General features: G+C 48.6%; 1 protein-coding gene across 4 annotated transcripts in view; it reads left to right on the top strand.

Moving 5' to 3' along the window:
- The window catches only part of LOC147626001 (uncharacterized), an 87,019-nt gene extending 65,897 nt beyond the window's left edge, over positions 1–21,122 (top strand). For all 4 annotated transcript variants that reach the window (XM_086817565.1, XM_086817564.1, XM_086817567.1 and 1 more), the window contains one exon: positions 19,030–21,122. In XM_086817565.1, the coding sequence (XP_086673691.1) occupies positions 19,048–20,625 (1,578 nt within the window). In that variant the 5' untranslated portion in view covers positions 19,030–19,047 and the 3' untranslated portion in view covers positions 20,626–21,122. The remainder of the gene's footprint in view (positions 1–19,029) is intronic.
- Positions 21,123–21,516: the final 394 nt, after the last annotated feature.

The raw sequence follows: 21,516 nt of genomic DNA on the forward strand, positions 1-21,516 counted from the left end.
CACGCCGGAATTTATCCCACGTTGGAGTAGACTTGCCATCTGCAATCCTGCGTCGCCACCAGAGGAAGGCGGTATCCTTCAAGAGGGTACTGGCCAATGCCACCTTTTTGTTCTCGGGCAATTCAGTATTCGAGAAATAAACCTCCATTTTGTAGAGCCAATGATCGATTAACCGCTTATCACGGCGGCCATTGTAGGGCTCAGGTAACTTGATGTCCATCTTTCGTGTTTGTGCTGTGGTCATTAATTTATATAAAAGTTTAAGTTCAGCATTGTCTACCTCGGCAGTCGGATCGGGAGGAGTTAAGGGATCGTCCTGCTGGCCCACCGAGGATGATGATGAGGACTGTGGAGAATGTGAACAATGCGCTCGCTGGGACTTCCTGGATCCCTCGTGTTGATGTTGGTGCCGCTGCTGCATGTCTTCCATCTGGGATCTCATTGATGCCATTCCGTCGAAAAATGCCTTTTGCAAGTCCTCCATCTGTTGTTGGAGAGTAGTCATCAGCAAGGCTTCCATCTGAGGATCGGCGGGTGGCACGTTGTCGTGCGAAGTCGACATCTAGAGCACTCAGAGAGAGTACTCTGGTGAAGCAGGAAAGGTCCACCCGAAATGTAGAATGGAAGGAACAGCAGCTGGAGAGGCAGTAATAGGATCCTCGTACGCGAAGTCGGGGTCTTCCACTTCGTCGGGATCGTCCTCCGAAGTTACTGCATTGGCTTCCTCCAAAGAACTGGGCACTGGAGATAATGGAGTATAGTCGGGGACGAAGATCTCGCAGTAAAATGTCACAGGAGGGCGCGTGGAGGAGACATTGCGTAAGCCATCCACACTGCACTCTGGAAGAAAGTGTGCCAACTGCGGGTACCGTGATAAAAAATACTCGAAATGAGTAAGATGCAGTGGCTCGCAGGTGAGGAAAATAGTCCAAATCGCCCAAGTGTCGGGTTCGGTCACATGCGGGCTGCTGACATGAATGCGGTACACCTGAGAGGCCGGGGATGCTGGGATAGGAGAGGCTGAAAGACTTGGAATCCACCCACCAACATCGGCGGGTAGTGGCACTGATTCCGGAGTGAGGGCACGAGGAGGGCTATGTTCGGGAAGAACAGCCTCGGGGATCTCGTCGATGTAACTCAGGTAAGAGATGTGCATGTCGGGCTCCTCCGGGAAGTTGTCCATGAAGCATGCACGTAGGGGGCGAGAGCACACAAGGTATGTGGTGTGGGCAAAGCCAGGAAAACCCACGAACAGCCAGGAAGAAGGGCGCCTATTCGCTGGAGAGAAGGAGGCGAGTAAGAACTAGGCGACATCCTGACAGCCGGGTGGTGGTTTCCGAGTTGCCCACGGTGGCTTGTTCACACCAGCAAATCCCAAACGGGCGGCCAGCGCACGCCCAGCCGGTTACGCACGCCTGTTGGGTTTGTTTGGGTTTTTTTTTTTTGTGAATTCCACGTGGCAGTACACTTATTAATGTTGTGTATTGTTGGTTTTTTTTTTTTTTTGAAGGTTGACGCTTCGAAGGCCGTCGCCGAGTGGAGGTGACGCTTCGAAAGCTGAATCGCCGAGTGGAGGTGACGCTTCGAAGGCTGAATCGCCGAGTGGATCGCTGCGAACAGTGTTGAACCAGCAGTCACTGCATATAGTAAGGCGACTCACAACCGGCAGCCACGCTCAGCAAACAAGAGCGCCCGTTGGCAGCAACCAAGGCGAAGAGAGGGGGGCTCCATATTCAGCAGCGAAGGGGGCAGTTCCTGCCATGTTGCGAACGCCACCGGCAGCAGGGAGGGAGGGCATTCCGGAAATACAGCAGGGGGTCCCTCTCTGCTATACACACAATACGTGTATATGGGTGTGAGACCTTGTGTACTTGTTTACATTACTACAAGCAAGGATTCACGCCAAGTCCACCATCGCTCTGCTTCTTCCATACAACACCGAGAGGAAAGGTGGATGAGGGAGTGCCGCGGAGAGGGTGAGGGCTTCACAACCCACGGGTAGGAAAAAATTTGCTCTGATACCACTGTGAGGATTATGTTATTAATCCTGCATATTGTGTACTAATTACTACTTAAGTAATTAACTTAGAACAAGAACCTTTAGGAGAACACTTGAGACAAGATTGAATTGACTTGTTGTTATTAAACTGAGTACAATAGGTCTCTTATATAGGAGATGAAGAGACACATTTGAAGAGGCATGTCCTTTGATGAAAGGACATGACCTTAGACGAAAGGGTACAACTTTTAGGCTAAGGGATGTGTCTAGTCGATGTAGAGGCACAACCATTCACTAAGGGATACAACCATTCGTCGAAGAGATGTGGCTATTCGATGAAGAGGTACATCCTTTGACGAAGAGTCGCAACCAGTCGACGAGGGTAGGGGTTCCCTTTGGCTGGTAACTCTTTGCATCTGCAACAGTAATCAGCAATGAAGAGAGAATCTGATATATAAACACGTCACAATCGTGACAGTTTTGGACACGGGGGTGATGTCACAGTGCTTTTCAGAGGGCTTGATCTTTCTTATCCCCAAGGGGGAGGGAGTATCAGATGATATTCGGCATTGGAGGCCTATTACGATCCTCAATACTGTCTACAAGGTCTTAGCAAAGGCCTTGAGTTTGAGGATCCAGCCCTTCTTGGGGGAGTTGATTCATGCTACCGAGACAGGATTTGTCAAGGAGCGCAGTATCCTTGACAACATCTTTACTTTCTTGGAGGCAACGGCCCGAGCTAGATTTCTTGGCGAGGACTTGGTCGTGATGCTTCTCGATTTTGAGAAGGCATACGATAGAGTTGATTGGGGTTTCTTAGAGGGCACTATGCTTTGTCTGGGCTTTGAGCCAGGATGGATCAGAGGGGTGGCGGCTTTGTATTCCACAGCTCGTAGCCAAGTTTTGATTGCAGGAGGACGGGGGCCGAGTTTTGAGCTGACCAGATCAGTCCGTCAGGGGTGTCCCCTCGCCCCTTTTCTTTTTCTCTTCTTTGCGGAGGCTATGAGCATGTATTTGACAGCAGAGGAGGTTGGTTTGAGAGGACTCCAGCTCCCAGTCCGGGGGGAGGACCTGCTCGATGCTGAGTTTGCAGACGACACGGGCTTATTTTTGCATGGCCAAGAGGCCAATCTTCTTCGGGCAGAGCAGTCGCTCCAGGTTTTTAGTGCAGCTTCGGGAGCATTGATCAATTGGCGCAAGACAGTGGCATTTTGGATCAGTAGTGCTCCCACTCCGGCATGGAGCCCGGACCCCGGTTTTAGATGGATTCCTCCTGGCATAGCAGTGCGGTATTTGGGATGCCAGATTGGACTAGATTTGTCACCTGAGCAGCAGATTGCCCTGCTTCTTCTGAGCATTCGGAAGAGGCTTTTGTATTGGAGTACAGCTCGACTATCCTTGGCTGGGAGGGTGGTGGTGGCAAATCAGGTGCTGTTAGCGACCATGTGGTACATTACGTCTTGCTGGATCTTCTCGAGCTCTTGCATCAGCTAGGTACAGAGGCTGATCAGGAACTTTCTTTGGTCTGGGCGGGACGGTCAGCCAGCCCGGGCAAAGGTTGCATGGGCAGTTATAACACTTCTGCTGGCTCAGGGAGGCTTGGGCATTATAGATCCAGTCGATCAGAGTAGAGCCTTATTGGGGAAGCTTATTGTTCGGGGGCTGCTTCCAGGCGCTGAGCCTTGGAAAGAGCTTCTCTTGCAGCGGCTGCAGGCTCGGGCTCCCCCAGCAGGGGGTACTTGGGCACCAGAGATTCGCTGGATCTTCATAGAGATGAGGAGGACAGGCCTCAGTAGAGGATGGGAGGACAGATTTGCTTTGAGCATCCTGAGAGCTTGGGAGCTGCTGAGACCGGGGCTCTCTCAGCGACCTCCTCCTTGTGTTGAGGAGCGGGCCAGACAGCCGCTCATCTGGAGCCCAACGGTTCGCACAGAGCAAGGTCATATGCTGGGTTCTCGGCCTCGTCTAGCCTGGGGACCGTTAGCGGCAGGCCCAGCACGTAGTTTTGGAGACTGGCAGGCCTTCTGCAGTCTCCCAGAGGAGATCCAGGTGGAGAGGCTGAGTCACCTCAGAGGGGGGTTGATTATGAGGGATGATATTCAGGAGGCCCTCACAGAGGAGTGGTTCACGCCTTTCGAGCCAGTGACCCCACGGTGGATGGGAGCCTTTACACAGTTGGAGATCCTGATTGCTGTCAGAGCTTGCACTGAGGATGGCAGATGCCTCTACTATGAGATTCAGGATGAGGGCAGACTTCAGAGAGTGGAGATGGAGTCACCTTTGGTTGCAGAGTGCACCTTTCAGAGGATACGGGTTGTGGCCGCTGCTTCTCGGAAGTGGCATATTGACCCCGACCCTGCTGATGTGCTCCCGGATTGGCGCATATGGGCATATGCAGCGCGCCCCTTGGCCCGGCTACAGGGGGACCCTGGGGAGTACGAGTGGCATGATCCTTATGCATCCCTTGAGGCCACAGAGATCACCTTTTTCCAGTATACTGTTCGGCTAGGGCGGCATATTTTGACGGCGAGGAGGATGGTCTCTCCAGCTGCAGCGGGGCATTGGCGGCTACAGGGACTCTCACAGGAGTTCCTGGAGGATTTTTGGGCTCGGCTCTGGGCTAGTCGACAGGCCCGTAGGATCTCGACTTTCCAGTGGCTGGTCGTCCACAGAGGGGCTCAGCAGTTGGCACCTGGCTTGTTTACAGCGGTCTTCCGGCGGCCTGCGTCCGATGCGGCCACCCTATGGAGACACAGAGACATTGCCTTTGGGATTGCCCTCAGGCGCAGCAGATTTGGCTGCGGATGCTGCGTATTCTGGCCCCCCTCTCTCCAGAGGGTATGTTTACGTGGGGTGCCGCTGCTTGGTCGACTTCGTCAGGGCCTGCTATGGGCTATGAGATGGAGCAGGACAGTCAGGCCATCAGATTCATTAGGGGCCAGCCTCGCCTGGTTCCGGCACCGGATTTCTCGTCCGCCAGCTGGACACAGGAGAGGGATTTATTTGGGAGCTCCTTAGCAGCCTCACCATCTGGTTCACCTCGAGGGCCCGGTGTTTCACGGCCTTTGAGGGGAGAGTGGAGCCACCAGCAGAGACTGTACGGGGGATTTGGCAGGAGTTGATACACACCCTGCGAGTACAGTATGACCGCATCCGGGGCGACTCGGATGAGGCGATCTTGCGGCGCCAGGCTTTTCACACCACCTCGCGCAGAGGCCCCTTCTACACCTTACACATGGGATCCCCCCGTTGGCATTACAGGCCACCTGTTTGGCTTTCCCCCCCCCCTATTGTATGATTTAGCCTTCAGTCCTCTGTACTGATGCTTGTATTTTGCAGCACCTGGGGAGAGTCTCCCTGGCTACCTTGCTGTATTCACTGCTCTGTTTCTCTCATGAGCAGGAGAGATCTTTTGTAGCCCTACGGGCGTTTTTATTTAACTAATGAAAGGATCTTTTCTCGGAAAAAAAAAATTGCATGCTGTTTTCATGCTTGCTTGACCAATGGGTAGTTCCGGGTAAGGGGACGCCCGCCCGTGAACCGTGCGTGTGAAACTGTCTGCTGACATGATTGTGTGGCATGTGAACATTTGGTAAGTATTACCCAATCTAGGCTCAAATAGCCCTTAGGACTTGGCCAATATTTATAAGTGAGTGCGTTCCCACTTCATTAAAGTTTGGGCGCCCAAAAGTCACTTATAAATTATGACCGCTTCCAAGTTCACACTCACTGAAGTCCTGAGGCGGACAAGACTCTCAATGTCCAGGACCTGATCCTCCCCTTTTACTCATAAATGGGCATCTCCCCATGTCCCTTCACCTGATTGGACCCCAATTCACTTATTAAGAGAAAATTCGTGTTTTCTCTTCATGAAGATTTTTGGAGGTTGAAAACTCTGTTTTTCCACCATTTCTCTCCATTTCCAAGCTCTCCATAGCCATACCCAACTTGCTAGGGTGTTTTCCAAGCTTCCAAGAGTGTTTCCGGAAACTAATCACTCTCCTACACACTCCCAATGTGACTGAAATTCAGCAAAACTACTCTCTTTATTGCTGTAATTTTTGGTCTGTTTGCTGAAAACCCTAATTGCAGCTCTCCTTTCTCAAGTTGAACCATAGGGGAAGCTTTCCCAAGGTTCCCTTCATCCTCTTGAAGACTTTTGTCGCGAAGAAAGACGACAAATCAAAGATCTCAACACTCCAAGGACTTCCATCGCGAAGACTTCCGCTATCATCAACTCTACTTGCTATTGGTAAGCTTTTATGCTTAAATATGGGAGCAAGTAGCAGGATCGAGGAACCGGATTACAAGATCAAATACCCTGTGTAGTGTTCTCTTGTCCTACGTGCTCTCTTGCAGATTGTTGCTACCATGTGTTGGTGGAACAATAGAGAGCAGAACATGGACACTTGAGAGGGTATTGTGGGTTGCAATTCTACATCGACAACCACTTGTTTGCAATACTGTATTCATATGCATTGGTATGAAAATCTGGTCAAAAATGCCCATGACACTATGTACTTGATTCTCCCAAGATCAATATACTTTATTTGAGGGAGGGGTTGGCCGTTCTGGCTCATTGTGTGTCTCTTGTCAATTCAGCAATTTACTTCTTGTATTTGAGCAAGTGTCCATCAAATCTTAGTGTATTTAAGTGTATTGATTAGCATTGTGTTCAACCAAGCTACACATGTTCACTTCTTAGGGTTGTAATTATTGTCCCAAGTCTCTTTTTGGTATATTTCTTATGAAGCAAAGTGAAGTGGTGGTGTCGGATGGTATAGGCTGATGCACTTTGTACGATACTAGCTAACTAGGTGGCAATGCAACATTATTGACCACTTGTAATTCTTAGGCTCATGCACCTCTTTGAATTGAGGGAGGGTGTTATTGGGTATTTTGGAGTTAGTTGGTGTGAACACCCTCTATGGGTGTGAACAGCCCTTATTAAAGTCTAGGTCAGAAGATCAGGCTTGATGCCTATAAAAGCATGTACTTGGGAGGTTCTCTAATTACAAGAGTATCATTTTAGTTGTGCAACGTATTTCTCTTGTGCTTGCTATCACATCTCTCTCTCTCTCTCTCTCTCTCTCTCTCTCTCTCTCTCTCTCTCTACATTGATGAGATATCCGACTACATTGACAGGATGGGGGGGCAGAGGGGCAGTTTGGCAGGGGTTTGGATACCCATACTGCTATATGCCGATGACATTGTACTTATTGCAGACTCCCCTAAGGGTTTGCAACAGCAATTGGATGCTTTCCAGTCGTTTTGTGCATATAGGGACCTCACAGTGAACCTTCGGAAGACTAAGATTATGGTCTTCAATACCGCACAGGCCTGGGTGACTAGATCCGACCATCAGTTCACTTTTAGAGATGAATCAGTGGAGTACACCAGATCATGTGTGTACCTAGGAGTCACATTCAACAGATCACAGTTCTCTATGAGGCAGGTAGTAGAGGCTAGATTGGCACGTGGATATGCAACCCTAGGGGCACTAGAGAGACAATGTGCCTACATTCAGTTTTAGGAGCCGCGCATCAAACTTTGGTTGTTTGACACATTGGTCACACCTACACTCTTATATGGCTTACCCATATGGGGACCTAGCCTCTACCACACGAGGAGGGAGCTACTTGTCGACCAGGTCGGACTAGAGAGAGATTTCTATGATGGATGGTAGGTACTAGAGAAACCACTGGTGACTATGATCGCACGCATGATTCGGAGCAAACCATCGGTACCTCATGATATTGTCAGAGCAAAGATAGGAGCCACACCAGTGGTTACCGAAGCCCTGTTCCAGTCAGTGACATTTTTGGAGAGGATATGGGAGCTCCCCAGACAGAGATACCCACACCTAGCACTTCTCTTCCAGGCAGTTAGCAGTAGACGGCGATACACGGTGTTGGTACACCCAGATGTGTACCTGGCTGAGATTACATGGCATGACGATTGATGCACTCCCTCCATTTGATTACAGCCTGGATTGCCCCTTCTTGGACCTTAGTCGCTCTAAGCAGAATAGGGTGATCAGGATGGACATCGTGAGGCTAGATGCAGAAAGGACATGGTCCAGCCTCCCCCCTACCACTAGGCACGAAGATGGCCCACTATCGGGACCAGTTTCTACATCTCTCTCCAGATGGCTTTGTGACACGGTCTACATACATTGACACCCATCATTGGACAGATCCACACTTCATCACACCAGTTGAAGGTAGAGACTGGCAGATACGAGGGGATGAAGCCAGAAGACCGCATTTGTCAGCTATGTCACCAGGAAGTGGAGTCAGAGGAGCACTACATATGCCTATGTACTGTTTACTATGAGATACGAGGGAGATACTAGTGTCTCTTCCGAGAGGGTTTTGGACCATTACGACATGTGATGGAGTTTGAGGATCAGAGGTGTTTGGGGCTTTTCTTAGTGGAGCTCAAACGCCATTGAGAGGCTCTCCTACGAGCCAAGAGAGCGCACTAGGATCCACCCCACCAACGAGCCATGACAGATTTTTTCAGGACCAGGACCACCCCGACAGATATGACTAGGACCTCCACTACCCCCTCTGCGAGCCAGACGTCCCATAGACGTCCTTCAGGAGGAGTCACCCTTGATAGAGCCATAGCACTTTGTCGAGCGAGACGCCCACGTTTACCAGGACCTCGTCCACGGCCGCTTCATCACCGGTGGATTAGAGCCATCATCACCCACCACAGGAGACGAGTGCCTTGCCACTTTAGTTTCTCTATCTTACAGCACCCCATGAGAAAGATACCGAGATGAGCAGATTACGCCAGTCTTATGCTAGTTGTAGATATTATATACTTTTGTTGTACCTCAGTAGGAGTATTTTCCTTTCATAGCTGTTTAGGACTGTTTTAGGACTTTTTTAGTCCTTTTTGTCTTACTTTTGATGAGACACCATCAACTGTGAACTATGTTTTGGTGTCATAGGCCACTTTGGCCTTTCGGAGACGTTAATATATTTTTCTTTCTTTCTTACTTTCTCTCTCTTTGAACCTCTGTCGCCTGTGTCTTCGAACTTGTGTGGCCTCTCTTCAAACCTGTGTCGCCTCCTCTCTCTCTCTTCGAACCTCTCTCTCGCTCTCTCTACGAGCCTGTCTTCGAACCCGTGTCGCCTCTCTCTTCAAACCTGTGTCGCCTCCTCTCTCTCTCTTCGAACCTCTCTCTCTCTCTCAAAGCCTTTGAGATGGTGCCACGTGCCGGACTCATGAGGAGATTGCATGACATTGGTGTTCCCGAGGAGATGCAGTGGGGCATTTATGCATTATATGAGGCGGTGATAGGCAAAGTACAGTCTCTTGGAGGCATGTCGGATATAGTGACTAGCACCATTGGGGTGAAGCAGGGATGCCCACTGTCACCCACCCTTTTTGGACTTTACATTGATGAGATATCCGACTACATTGACAGAATAGGGGGGGCAGGGGGCCAGTCTAGCAGGGGTTTGGAAACCCATACTGCTATATGCCGATTGACATTGTACTTATTGCAGACTCCCCTGAGGATTTGCAACAACATTTGGATGCTTTGCAGTCATTTTGTGTAGATAGGGGCCTCACAGTGAACCTTGCGAAGACTAAGATTATGGTCTTCAATATCGCACAGGCCTGGGTGACTAGATCCGATCATCAGTTCACTTTTAGAGGTGAATTAGTGGAGTATACCAGACCGTATGTGTATCTAGGAGGCACTTTCAGCGGACCACAGTTCTCTATGAGGCAGGCAGTAGAGGCTAGATTGGCACGTGGATATGTAGCCCTAGGGGCACTAGAGAGACAATGTGCCTATATTCAGTTTCAGGAGCCGCGTACCAAACTCTAGTTGTTTGACACATTGGTCACACCTACACTCTTATATGGCTCACCCATATGGGGACCCAACCTCTACCACACGAGGAGGGAGCCGCTTGTTGACTAGGTCGGACTAGAGAGAGATTTCTATGATGGATGGTAGGTACTAGAGAAACCACTGGTGACTATGATCGCACGCATGATTCGGAGCAAACCATCGGTACCTCATGAGATGGATGGCAGGTACTAGAGAAACCACTGGTGACTATGATCGCACGCATGATTCGGAGCAAACCATCGGTACCTCATGAGATTGTCAGAGCAGAGATGGGAGCCGCACCAGTGGTTACCGAAGCCCTGTTCCAGTCAGTGACATTTTTGCAGAGGATATGGGAGCTCCCTCGACAGAGATACCCACACCTAGCACTTATCTCTTCCAGGCAGTCGGCAGCAGATGGCGATACACGATGTTGGTACACCCAGATGTGTACTTGGCTGAGATTACATGGCATGACGATTGATGCACTCCCTCCACTTGATTACAGCCTGGACTGCCCCTTCTTGGACCTTAGTCGCTTTGAGCAAAATAGGGTGATCAGGATGGACATCGTGAGGCTAGATGCAGAAAGGGCATGGTCCAGCCCCCCCCTACCACTAGGCACGAAGATGGCCCACTATCGGGACCATTTTCTACATCTCTCCCCAGATGGCTTTGTGACACGGTCTACATACATTGACACCCATCTCTCACATGGCATTCTTAGTGCCATTGGACAAATCCGCACTTCATCACATCAGCTGAGGGTAGAGACTCGTAGATATGAGGGGATGAAGCTAGAAGACCGCATTTGTCAGCTATGTCACCAAGAAGTGGAGTCAGAGGAGCACTACATACGCCGATGTACTATTTACTATGAGATACGAGGGAGATACTGGTGTCTCTTCCGAGAGGGTTTTGGACCATTACGACATGTGATGGAGTTTGAGGATCAGAGGTGTTTGGGGATTTTCTTATTGGAGCTCAGATGCCATCGAGAGGCTCTCCTACTAGCCAGGACAGCACACCAGGATCCACCCCGCCAGCGAGCCATGACAGATTTTTTTAGGGCCAGGACCACCCCGGCAGATACGACCAGGACTTCCACTACACCCTCGACGAGCCAGACGTCCTTCAGGAGGAGTCACCCTTGACAGAGCCATAGCACTTTGTCGAGCGAGACGCCCATGCTTACCAGGACATCGTCCACGGCCGCTTCATCACCGGTGGATTAGAGCCATCATCACCCGCCACAGGAGACGACTGCCCCGCCACTTTAGTTTCTCTTATCTTACAGCACCCCATGAGAGAGATCCTGAGATGAGCAGATTACACCAGTCTTATGCTAGTTGTAGATATTATACACTTTTGTTGTACCTCAGTAGGAGTATTTTCCTTTCATAGCTGTTTAGGACTGTTTTAGGACCTTTTTTAGTCCTTTTTGTCTTACTTTTGATGAGACACCATCAGCTATGTACTATGTTTTGGTCTCATAGGCCACTTTGGCCTTTTGCAGATGTTAATATATCTTTCTTTCTTTCTTTCTTCCTCTCTCTCTCCTCACACACACACACACACACACACACACACACACACTAACCATGACTATCCTTCATCCACCAGTCATGGCTAGATCCTCATCCCTCTCTTTGCACATGCTCTATCTTGAAACCATGAATGCTAACATGGTAGCCACATCTCCTCTGTGTTTTTCATCAGAGATTCCGCCTTCACCATGCAATGCTGTGATTTTTTCCCATATAAAGCTGTGCATTTTTTAATGCTATCCTGTGTTTTTTTAGTCCGTATGAAGCTCTGTGTTTTTGTTAGCGTGTGCTGTGTTTTGTTTTCTGAAGCTATGCCCTGCCCCGTGTACCTCTCCATGAGACAGCCGGCAACCATCTCTCATCATTTCTGCACACCATAGGGCAGCCTATAGAGCAGAAAACTCACCAGCCAGATCATAGCTGTAGCATCCAGTCCCAAATACAAGGCTGTGTAGGAGAAATGGGGGAGAGACAAAGCTGAAACTGAAACTGAAATGAGAGCAAGACTAGAAGGAGACACAAAGCATAGAGATACCTTGAGATGAGTGTAGACAAGACACAAGATTGATTCTTCTTGAGAGACTGACCGATTGTAGATAGACAGAGAGATGGACCTTGATAGATAATCCCTCCTCAAGGGCAATCCTCCTGCTAGAGTGGGTAATGCAGGGGTGCCTCTTGGATAGGGACAAAGATAAGTCCATGTAGACAAATAGACATGACATTACCCCATGATCTACATCATTGGTGATCAATGGTGGTAGATAGCATGAAAGCATAGACAAATATGAGAGAGATGGGAAGGTCTTACCATATTTGGCAGTGTCTAATCCCGTACATGAGAGACAGATAGATGAAGGGAAGGTCTTACCGCTGGCTGAAATGCAAGGGCAGTGTCTAATCCCATGAAAACTAAAAATGAAATTTTTATATTTCGAGTTTTTTCGAAAGTAGAAGACTGAAAATTACATCTAGATATCCTGATTTGATTACTCCAGCTTGACCAGGTCTTCCCTCTTTCAAAACCATATCTTTGACAGTCTATCCAGAGGGGTAAACCATGAATGCTGAAAGTAATCATGAAGCATGAAGAACTTGCTAGTCGTGAAGTGGGCATTAGGGCCAGGCTGAGGATTGTTAAACGAAGAGCATCCATACCTCGAAATTTGCAGAACCAGGAGCAGCCTGATAAACTAAAGATGAAGGGGCTGTCCCATGTGAGAAAACAACAGCATAACATGATCCAATGAGGACTCAGAACCGTAGCAAAGTGTCGAGCTGATTCTGACCATAGGTGAGGTATATCCATGGAGTTGTGCAGCCATGAAGTGAGTGGACAAGTTGCTGGAATTGAGGTAACAAAAATCTGAATGTATGCGGGCTGCTTCATGAAGAAAAGGAGCAGCAAATGAAGGCGATGACAGGCTGACTGAAATCGCCCTGAGGATGCCATGAGATGAGGCCCAAAACTGACGGCAAGCTGATGTAGAATGACGCGGAGCTGAAGCTTGAAAGCCACGAGCTAAAGATGAGCTGTCATGAGGAATTGCACCACACTTTGAAGCTGAATATGAGCTGCCATGAACTGAAGATAGTTGTCGGGGTGAAGTAGAGTAACCACGAGCTAAGAAACGTTGAGGATGAGGTGAAGAGAGCTGAAGTAGAAGCAGAGAGCTGAGGCGAGTTGAAGCGGGCTGAAGTGAACTGAAGCTTGAGGCAAGGATGAGGGGAGCCAGGATAAACCTGCTCTGATACCATGTAGGAGAAATGGGGGGAGAGACAAAGCTGAAACTGAAACTGAAATGAGAGCAAGACTAGAAGGAGACACAAACCATAGAGATACCTTGAGATGAGTGTAGACAAGACACAAGATTGATTCTTCTTATGATGTGACACCCACAATATATAGGTGTGTAGTACAAGAGATAGTAGCCACCATAGAAACATGGGACGGGGAACGGGAACGGGGACGGGGACGGGGAACGGGACGGGAACGGGGCAAAAGGCCGTCCTGGGGACGGTGGAAAAAACGGCAATATGAAAACGATTGTTTTTTTGCAAATTTTTTTAACACACTTGATTTACAATTAGAAACCAAGACATTAAGCACAAAATTGCACCAAAAAGAGGAGAAATGCATAGTCGTATTAGCAAAAAACTATAATGGGGCGCCGATGGCGTGATAAACAAAAGTGAGTGTACAATGATCAATCTAAACAAAAATGCCAAATGGCATAATGAAAGGCCCAAGGAGGGTGTACACTCAAGGCAAAATGACTAAGTGCCAAGATACAAGACTCAAGAGACTAGGCAAGAGGCTGAAAAGGGTGAAGATCAATCGTGACCTCCTCGGTGAAGTCCTCCATAGGCTGGTCCTCAAGTGGGAGGGGAGGGGGAGGTGGGGGGGACAATGCCTCGGGCACAACCTCAAGCTCCTCTAAAATCTCGGCCCTCTGCTGATCAGAGAGATGTGGGTCCTGTTGTGCCTGCTCCCATTCGGTGAAAGGATCTGCCTTCTTTGTCAAGCCCTTGCAAAGCATTCGCAAGTTGGCACTGACAAACACCAAATTATTTGCACGCTGTACACCAAGGCGGTTCCTCTTCTTAGAGGCAATGTGGCTATAAACTGACCAGAGTTGCTCTAGGCAACTGCTACTGCAAGCCTGTGAGAGTACACGCACAGCAAATTCCTGCAACTTTGGAGTTTCCGCACCATAATCCTCCCACCAAAGTGCAGACCCTACCTTGAAGCGGTCCGCCTGTGCATCTGCCAAACCAAAAGCCCCCCCGCTTCTCTCTATAAATCTGCAATTGGTCCTTGATTGTGCGGCGATCCTCCTCACTAGTGTAAAGGCGATCCAAGGTTTGTCGAAGGCCTTTGCTCACCTCTTTATCCTTGTGTTGCCCTTTGCCTTGAAACTCAGGATCAACAATGTAGGCAGCAGCATGGAGGGGAGAGTGGTAGGCTTGCCACCTTTTCAAACATAGAGATTTGACCTGTTTATAGTGAGGCTTGACTTTGAACATTGCTTTTAGCTTCTCTGTCATGCGATCCATTGCCTCGTACACTTTGCCAATGCATGGTTGAGTGGAATCCACCACCCTAAGGAGATCAATAATCGGTTGCACCATCTCCACAAGCGCCTTGGCCTCCTCCCACCATGCCGCATCATCCGCCCTTTCCCTGCAAAATTTGCCGACCGTCGTGGAAGCCTCTGAAGTGCGTGCAAACTCATCACTGAGGAAGAGTCCCCTCAATGCCCCGCTACATGTACACAAGCGGCCTAGCATGAGAAAGTTGAATGCAAACCTCGTCTCGGAATACTTAAGAAGAGAGAGGCTTGACTTCTTGGAAAACTCGTGCTGCACCCTGTGATGGTTGAGGACAAAGGTCACTATTTTGTTGGCACCCTCAATGACAGGTGCAACCCAATCCAAGGCCCCTATGTCTTTGATAAGGTTGTTGAGGCAATGGGCCATGCAAAAGCACACGGTGATGCGAGGATAAGTTGCTTGGAGAATTGTCCCCGCCGCCCTATTTGCCGGTTCTCCATCCGCACATATGGCAATGACATTCTCCGCCCCCACCGTCTCTAGTGTTGTCGCCCACTCCGCAGCAAGTATCTCGGCACTCTTCCCCGTCCCGGAAGCATCATGGGAGTCGACAAAGTATGTCTCCCCTCGTGAGTAGGCAACAACTCCATGGATGGAGCGCTTTCTAGTGTCACTCCACCCATCAACGACGAGGGTAACACCATTTTCAGCCCATTGCTCTTTCATGTGGTTGGCCGCCACCTCCACGCTTGCCTTCTCCTTGTCAAGGAGAGGTGCGGATGGTCTCCGAAGAGGGGGGAACATAAGAGGGTCCATACTCCGCTATCAATTTGCACATGGCCCGAAAGTATGGAGATCTATCCAAAACACCATATGCAAAACACAAACAAAATTCAGATTTTTACCATCATTTAGTCTTTTAAGTTTTAGTCTTTAAACTTTAAAGTTTAGAGCATGATATTTGAATTTTGAATAGTACATGAGCATAGTGCCAAGGACTTACCGTGCCGCCCGAAATGCTATGTGGTCATGAAAGAAGAATCGTGCCACCGCCATGTCCACCTCCTCTTTCAATTGAGGGTTCCAATTCTCATCAAGAGTACTTTGGCGTCCCCGGGAAGCGGATGCCTCTCTTGATGAACGAGGTACATGCGGCGTTGATGTCCTCACAAAGGACGTGGGGTCGACGGCCACTTGAGGATTGCGTTTTGCCAACTCGGCCGCCTCATAAACCACAAGCTTTTCAAGGAGCTCCTTCTTCTTCTCGGCCGAAACCTCCTTGCAAAATTGCACTTCGTTGCCGGGCTCATGCAAGAAGTGAGCACGCACTTTGTGGGCACCGCCGGTTCGCTTGTAGCCGCAAAGCTTACATACCCATGGTCTTGAACCACCCCCTTGACCGTATTGCGAGCACTCTACCTCATCCCACCAACTCCATCGATGTACGGCGGGCCTCCTTCTTCGTGATGGAGCGGGTGTTGAAGTGGTGGAGGCGGCGGCGGACCCGGGTTGAGGAGAGGAAGGGGTTTGAGAAGAGGATGCCATAGTGATAGAGACTAGAGTAGAGCTTGAGATGGATGGTAGAGCTTGAGAAAGAGTCAAGATGGAGAATTGGGATGGAGATGTTGGAGAAGGAGAGCTTGGACAATGGAGAGGGTGAGCTTGGAGAGGGAGAGCTTGGATGTTGGAGAAGGAGAGCTTGAAGAGGGTGAGCTTGGAGAGGGAGAGCTTGGATGTTGGAGAAGGAGAGCTTGGAGAGGGAGAGCTTGAGCCTTGAGCCTTGGGTCTTGGAGAGGGAGAGCTTGGAGAGGAGATGGCTTGAGGAGAGCATGGAGGTCTCTTAAATAGAAGATGGGGAGCCATGTGGGGGAGCTTGAGCCTTGAGGAGGAGTTGCGCATCACCAAACGGCTAGGAGAGACAGCCGTTGAAGCCCCGCCAACGGTCAAAAAATGCGCCAACGGTCAGTTTGACCGTCCCCGTACGGACAGGGAACGCCGTTCCCGGAACGTTCCCGGAACGCGTTCCCGGCGTCCCCGTTCCGCTGTCTGGCTGCCGTCCCCGTCCCTCCGTCCCGCGGACGTCCCGCCCCCGTCCCAGGCGTTCCCCGTCCCTAGGGTCCGTTCCCCCCGTCCCATGTCACTATGGTAGCCACGCTGATATGTGGGACAAATAAGATGCCACATGGCAGACACACAAGACTCAAGACAAAAGTTTATACTAGACTAGGAAAAGAGTACACCTAGTGTGCACTTATTTCCAACAGGCTGAAGGGGGGTTCTTCTGGCAACTATCTGAAGCAGAGATAACGCATCATCACAGCAGCCAATAGAGCAAAAAGGCAGCCCATCCTAAGTCCAACAAAACGAGCTTCACGGCTAAAGGGGGGTTCTCTTGGCAACTATCCTGCAGCAGAAGATAACGCATCATCAAGGAAGCCCTCTGGGGCAGCCAAGTGCAGGTACATTGCTGAAACCTACAGCAATGGAGAGAAGGCCAATTGCTATTCCACCTATATGCCCTACAGAAAAATGCAAGCATTTGATGCTCACTTGGTGGAAAACACAACTCCAACAGCGGCCATGAAGCAAAATGCAGGTCTAACCAGCCGGAAGAAGCATAAACGCACATCATAAAGTTGCCCAAGAGCACCAGCCCATCAAATTGAAGCTACTAATTTATGGCTTTTGTAGAAATTTGGGGCTTTTCTGAAATATGGAGTAAATCATCAAATTGGAGCTCTAACATTCAAAGTTGGATCTTCTGCAGGGCCATGGAAGATCCAGCCACATCTGCATTAGGGCATCATTGCCTTCCACAACAAAATCTGCATCGGCAGTGGCATGGAAACATCTCCGAAAGAGACTACTCTTTACCAACATGTGTTTGAGGGGAAGTTTTTAAGCTTTGAAATATTTTGTTTGAGTCATGGGTTCTGTGCCCGGGAAGTCCCCCAAAATCTGAATATTTTGTAGTCATGGGTTCTTTGCCCGAGAAATCCTCCAAAAATCTGAGGATTTTGTGTTTCTTTTTGTAATGTTCCAACATTCCCTCTTTACCCTGTTTAGAGCAAGGGGGGTTGTTTTGGTATGTTGATGTAGGCTGTCTTTGTCTCCTGAGGCGAGGCTTGACCTCTGAATCCTTCACACTGATCCATGTTACATGAGCTTGTGAGCCATGCTTTTATGCCTCTGGGCCATGCTCATGAGCCTCTGAGTCACTAGCGCAGACCATGTGTTGTTTCGTTACTAGTGTTGGAGTATAGAGGCTAATTTAAGGTTTGTCAGGTACCGCCTCCATCACTCCGAAGGGGGGTATTGTGTATTTTGGAATTAGTTGGTGTGAACACCTTCTATTGGTGTGAGCTGCCCTTATTAAAGTCTAGGTCATAAGATAAGGCTTGGTGTCTATAAAAGCATGTACTTGGGAGGTTCTCTAATTACAAGAGTATCATTTGAGTTGTGCAACTTATTTATCCTCTCTCTCTCTCTCTCTTCTCCCCCCCCCCAACACACACACACTCACCATGGCTATCCTCCATCCACCATATTCATGGCTTGATCCTTCATCCCGCTCTTTGCGCATGCTTCATCTTGGCACCATGAATGCTAACAATTGAAATGGACCATGTGTAAGGAATGTGTGCAAGATGATCGTTTGTTATCTTGGATATTATTACGGTTAGGTGCAAAGCTTAAGGTGTGTGGATAGGCACTACTAGAAATAGTTGATCCAGTTAGTGTGGTTTGGTACACAAGCCAAGGCAAAATTAGAGTTACGGAGTCTTGCACGCCCTAGTCAATTTTGGCTTGATCTTTGTAAATAATCACCTCCCATAGTAATAATATACGTCATCTTGGAATTCGTGACTTTGTTAAGTCTCAATCATGTTTTTAAATCTTTTTCATCATGGCCTTCAATCCTGTGTTCGATCTTGGATAGCCAACAATGAGTACACGTGATCCATGAATAACAGGATGTCAAAGACATGAAAAAGGAAACATTTACCAAAGAAAGAGGGTCAAAACCCATCAGATGTCATCCTCCTCATGAATGGTGTAGAACGCAGCAATGTCCGCCTCCTGTGGTGGTACAGCTTTATGGCGTTTGAAGATGTCCTAGATCTGCTGTTGGCGGGTGGAGGGTCTAGATCTTTGGGGGACGGGTATGTCTGCTTCTCTGGAGAGACTGTCGTGGGTTCAGCTGTCTCTCTCTGGTCTGAGTTCGTGCGTGTGGTGGTTGCTATGGTCATCTGATGGGGCCTGAAAAAGTCTAATGGAGGTCTGAGAGGTGTTTCCCTTCCTCAGTGCTGCTGATTCCACCTGGTGGGGCCTGAAAAAGCCAGTAATGGAGGTCTGAGAAACATGGAAAGGAAAAAAATCTTGCGTGTTTAAAATAGGGCCCTATATTATGTGCAACGTGCTTGTACAATGAAACAAGTGTGGCATCCTCTCCTGCAATGGGATACAGAAACAATGTCCAGCTCCCTCACCGTAGAGAGAGAGAGAGAGAGAGAGAGAGAGAGAGAGAGAGAGAGATTCATTCTCAGTCAAGGTTTTTGTTGTGCTTGCAGATCATTTTCTCAGGAAGTATGGAAGGTTGTGAGAACCCCAAACTAGGGCAAGATTCTAGCTCAGTAGCTTCTCAGTTGGGGTCTAAGTCTTTGCAGACTGCTTCACAAATTGCTGTTTCTTCTCTAGCTACCAAAAAGTCCGACGAGATTATGGCTCCGGGTTCCCCTTGTATAGCATCACAAATTTTTCATGGGCAAGGTGTTGAGCTTGCATCCATGGATGTTTCTCCCACACTTCAAAGCTGTAATGATGCCCAACAATCTGATCCTTTGGCAGTTGCTGTTTCCAGAGGTGTTGTGCCTGCTAATACCTTGGGGTTAAAGGGAAGTTGTGCTGCACAACCTGCCCCTTTGGCAGTTTCTGTTTCCACTGGTGTTTTGGCGCCTAATACCACTTCAGGGTTAGAGGGAAGTTGTGCTTTACCTGCCCTTTCGGCAAATGCTGTTTCCAGTGGTACGTTGCCGCCTAATAACAACTCGGGGTTAGAGGGCAGTTGTGCTGTACAACCTGCCCCTTCGGCAGTTGCTGTTTCCAGCAGTGTGTTGCTGCCTGTTAACACCTTGGTGTTAGAAGGAAGTAGTGCTGTACAACCTACCCCTTTGGCAGTTACTGTTTCCAGTGGTGTGATGCCTAATACCACCTCAGCATTAGAAGGCAGTGGTGCCGAACAACCTGCACCTGTGGCAGTCGTGGTTTCCACGTGTGTGTTGCCTAATACCACTATGGAGTTGGAGGGCAGTCACTTAGTACCTGAACAAGGAGAAAAGTCGATACTGGAAGAAAAGTCGGTGGACAAATGCAAAGTAAGAAAACGATCAAGGCGATTATTACGGGATGCACAAGTACACGACGTTCGTAAGTCTAGGGAAAAGCAACCTGTAATCAGGTGGAAGGATGTTTGGGTGGCTCAACTCATTCACATAAGAGGCAGGATGCACCCAACTTTTACCAGCCCTCAGAGGCAGAGGGTAGATTTGTGGCAGATTGTCAAACATGAGATGACGAATAGCTGCTTTGGTTTTGACAAGGACTCTGAAGCTTGCAGGAAGAAGTGGATACGAGTTTTCAAAGAGTATAAAGATGACTTGCACCTCTCTAACAATGAGAAAGCTCAGAAATGCAGGTTTTATGATTTGGTAGATTTTTATATGGGGGACAGGGCTAACGGTTTGTGCAGTGTGCCTGTGCGCCCGGATGTTTTGCCTATTGCAAAAGAATTGGCTGTACCCCCTCTTGTAAATGAGGTGGATGTGAAGGCTAAGGATGGTGGTACAATGATGCTACATGCAAGCTCAAATGCTCAAGTTACTAAAAGTCCGTCGATCTCAAAGAAGCCTTATGTAGTGAAAAGGCCTTGTGTCAAGGAGAAACCTCTTGTAATTGAGGTGCCTCAACCAGCAAAGGAGCCTCCTGCTGGTGCAACCACAAGAAAGCCTCATATGAAGACAGCCTCAAATTCAGTGCATACAATGCTTTCTGAATTGGTAATCATAGGGAAAGAAATGCTGCAGACTACAAGAGAGTTTGAGAAAGAAAAGCTTGCAGTTCTGCATTCGATAAACGATACACTTGGTAAGATTGCCAAGAAGATTTGAATGCATATTTGAGGGCAAAAAAAATTGAATGCTCATCTTAGATGATTTTTGTTTTTCGAGCTGGGGTCTAACACGGCTTCAGAGTGGGGCCCTCATACTTAACCATCTCTCTTAGAGTCAGTACAGTCTAATGCTTTTGTGTAGTAAGTGATACAACCTATGGCATCATTGCAAGTGCATGTGGGCTGCCCTTGGCATGATCATCTGGAGATGGGCATGGTAACAGGTTGGCTTGACTGTGATATGTCTCGATTTATAAAAAAGGACTTAGTGTATGTGAGGCAGATAGGTGCTTTCTTACTGTATCTCTGCTTTTACTGGGAATGTTCTTACACTTCCTACGAGGGTTCTCTAGACACTTTCTGCAGCCTGGTAAGTTCTTACATCATAGGCCTTACCGCAACAGTAGATAATTACTGGAAAAATCTGCTTCTGAAATTGGAAGATATACGGTGTCCACTTCAGCAAATAAAGTATTTAATTTGTTTTACCTTGCATTAATGTCTTTTATCTTTGGTATTGAAGCTAGCTGGAAATCGCTTGTTAACAATGTAAATTACCACCAGTTGGTTCAGTGCAGGTCCAGACAGTACACGTGTGTCGTTTTATGCACATTGTTTAAGATGGAGCAGGTTGAGACAGAAAGTTAATGGGAGTATGTAGTTACAGCATCATGGAAGTAAGGGCTGAAGTGACCCCTTTATTTCAACCTTCCATGCTGGCTCTCCACCAATTTTTGGGCCTGCGGCCCCCATGTGAGCTGTGTGCATCTTCACTCTTGCTTTTACCACCCTTTCCCCCCTTATCATGCACCTGTAGCTGTCCTGGCCCTTCTCTTCATCTCCTCTATGTGAGCCTGCCCTCCACCTGCTGCCCTCCACCTGAACCTGC

This window comes from Cibotium barometz, chromosome 23 (genome assembly GCF_041138505.1).
Source record: "Cibotium barometz isolate CiBa-2024 chromosome 23, ASM4113850v1, whole genome shotgun sequence".
Taxonomy (NCBI): Eukaryota; Viridiplantae; Streptophyta; class Polypodiopsida; order Cyatheales; family Cibotiaceae; genus Cibotium; species Cibotium barometz.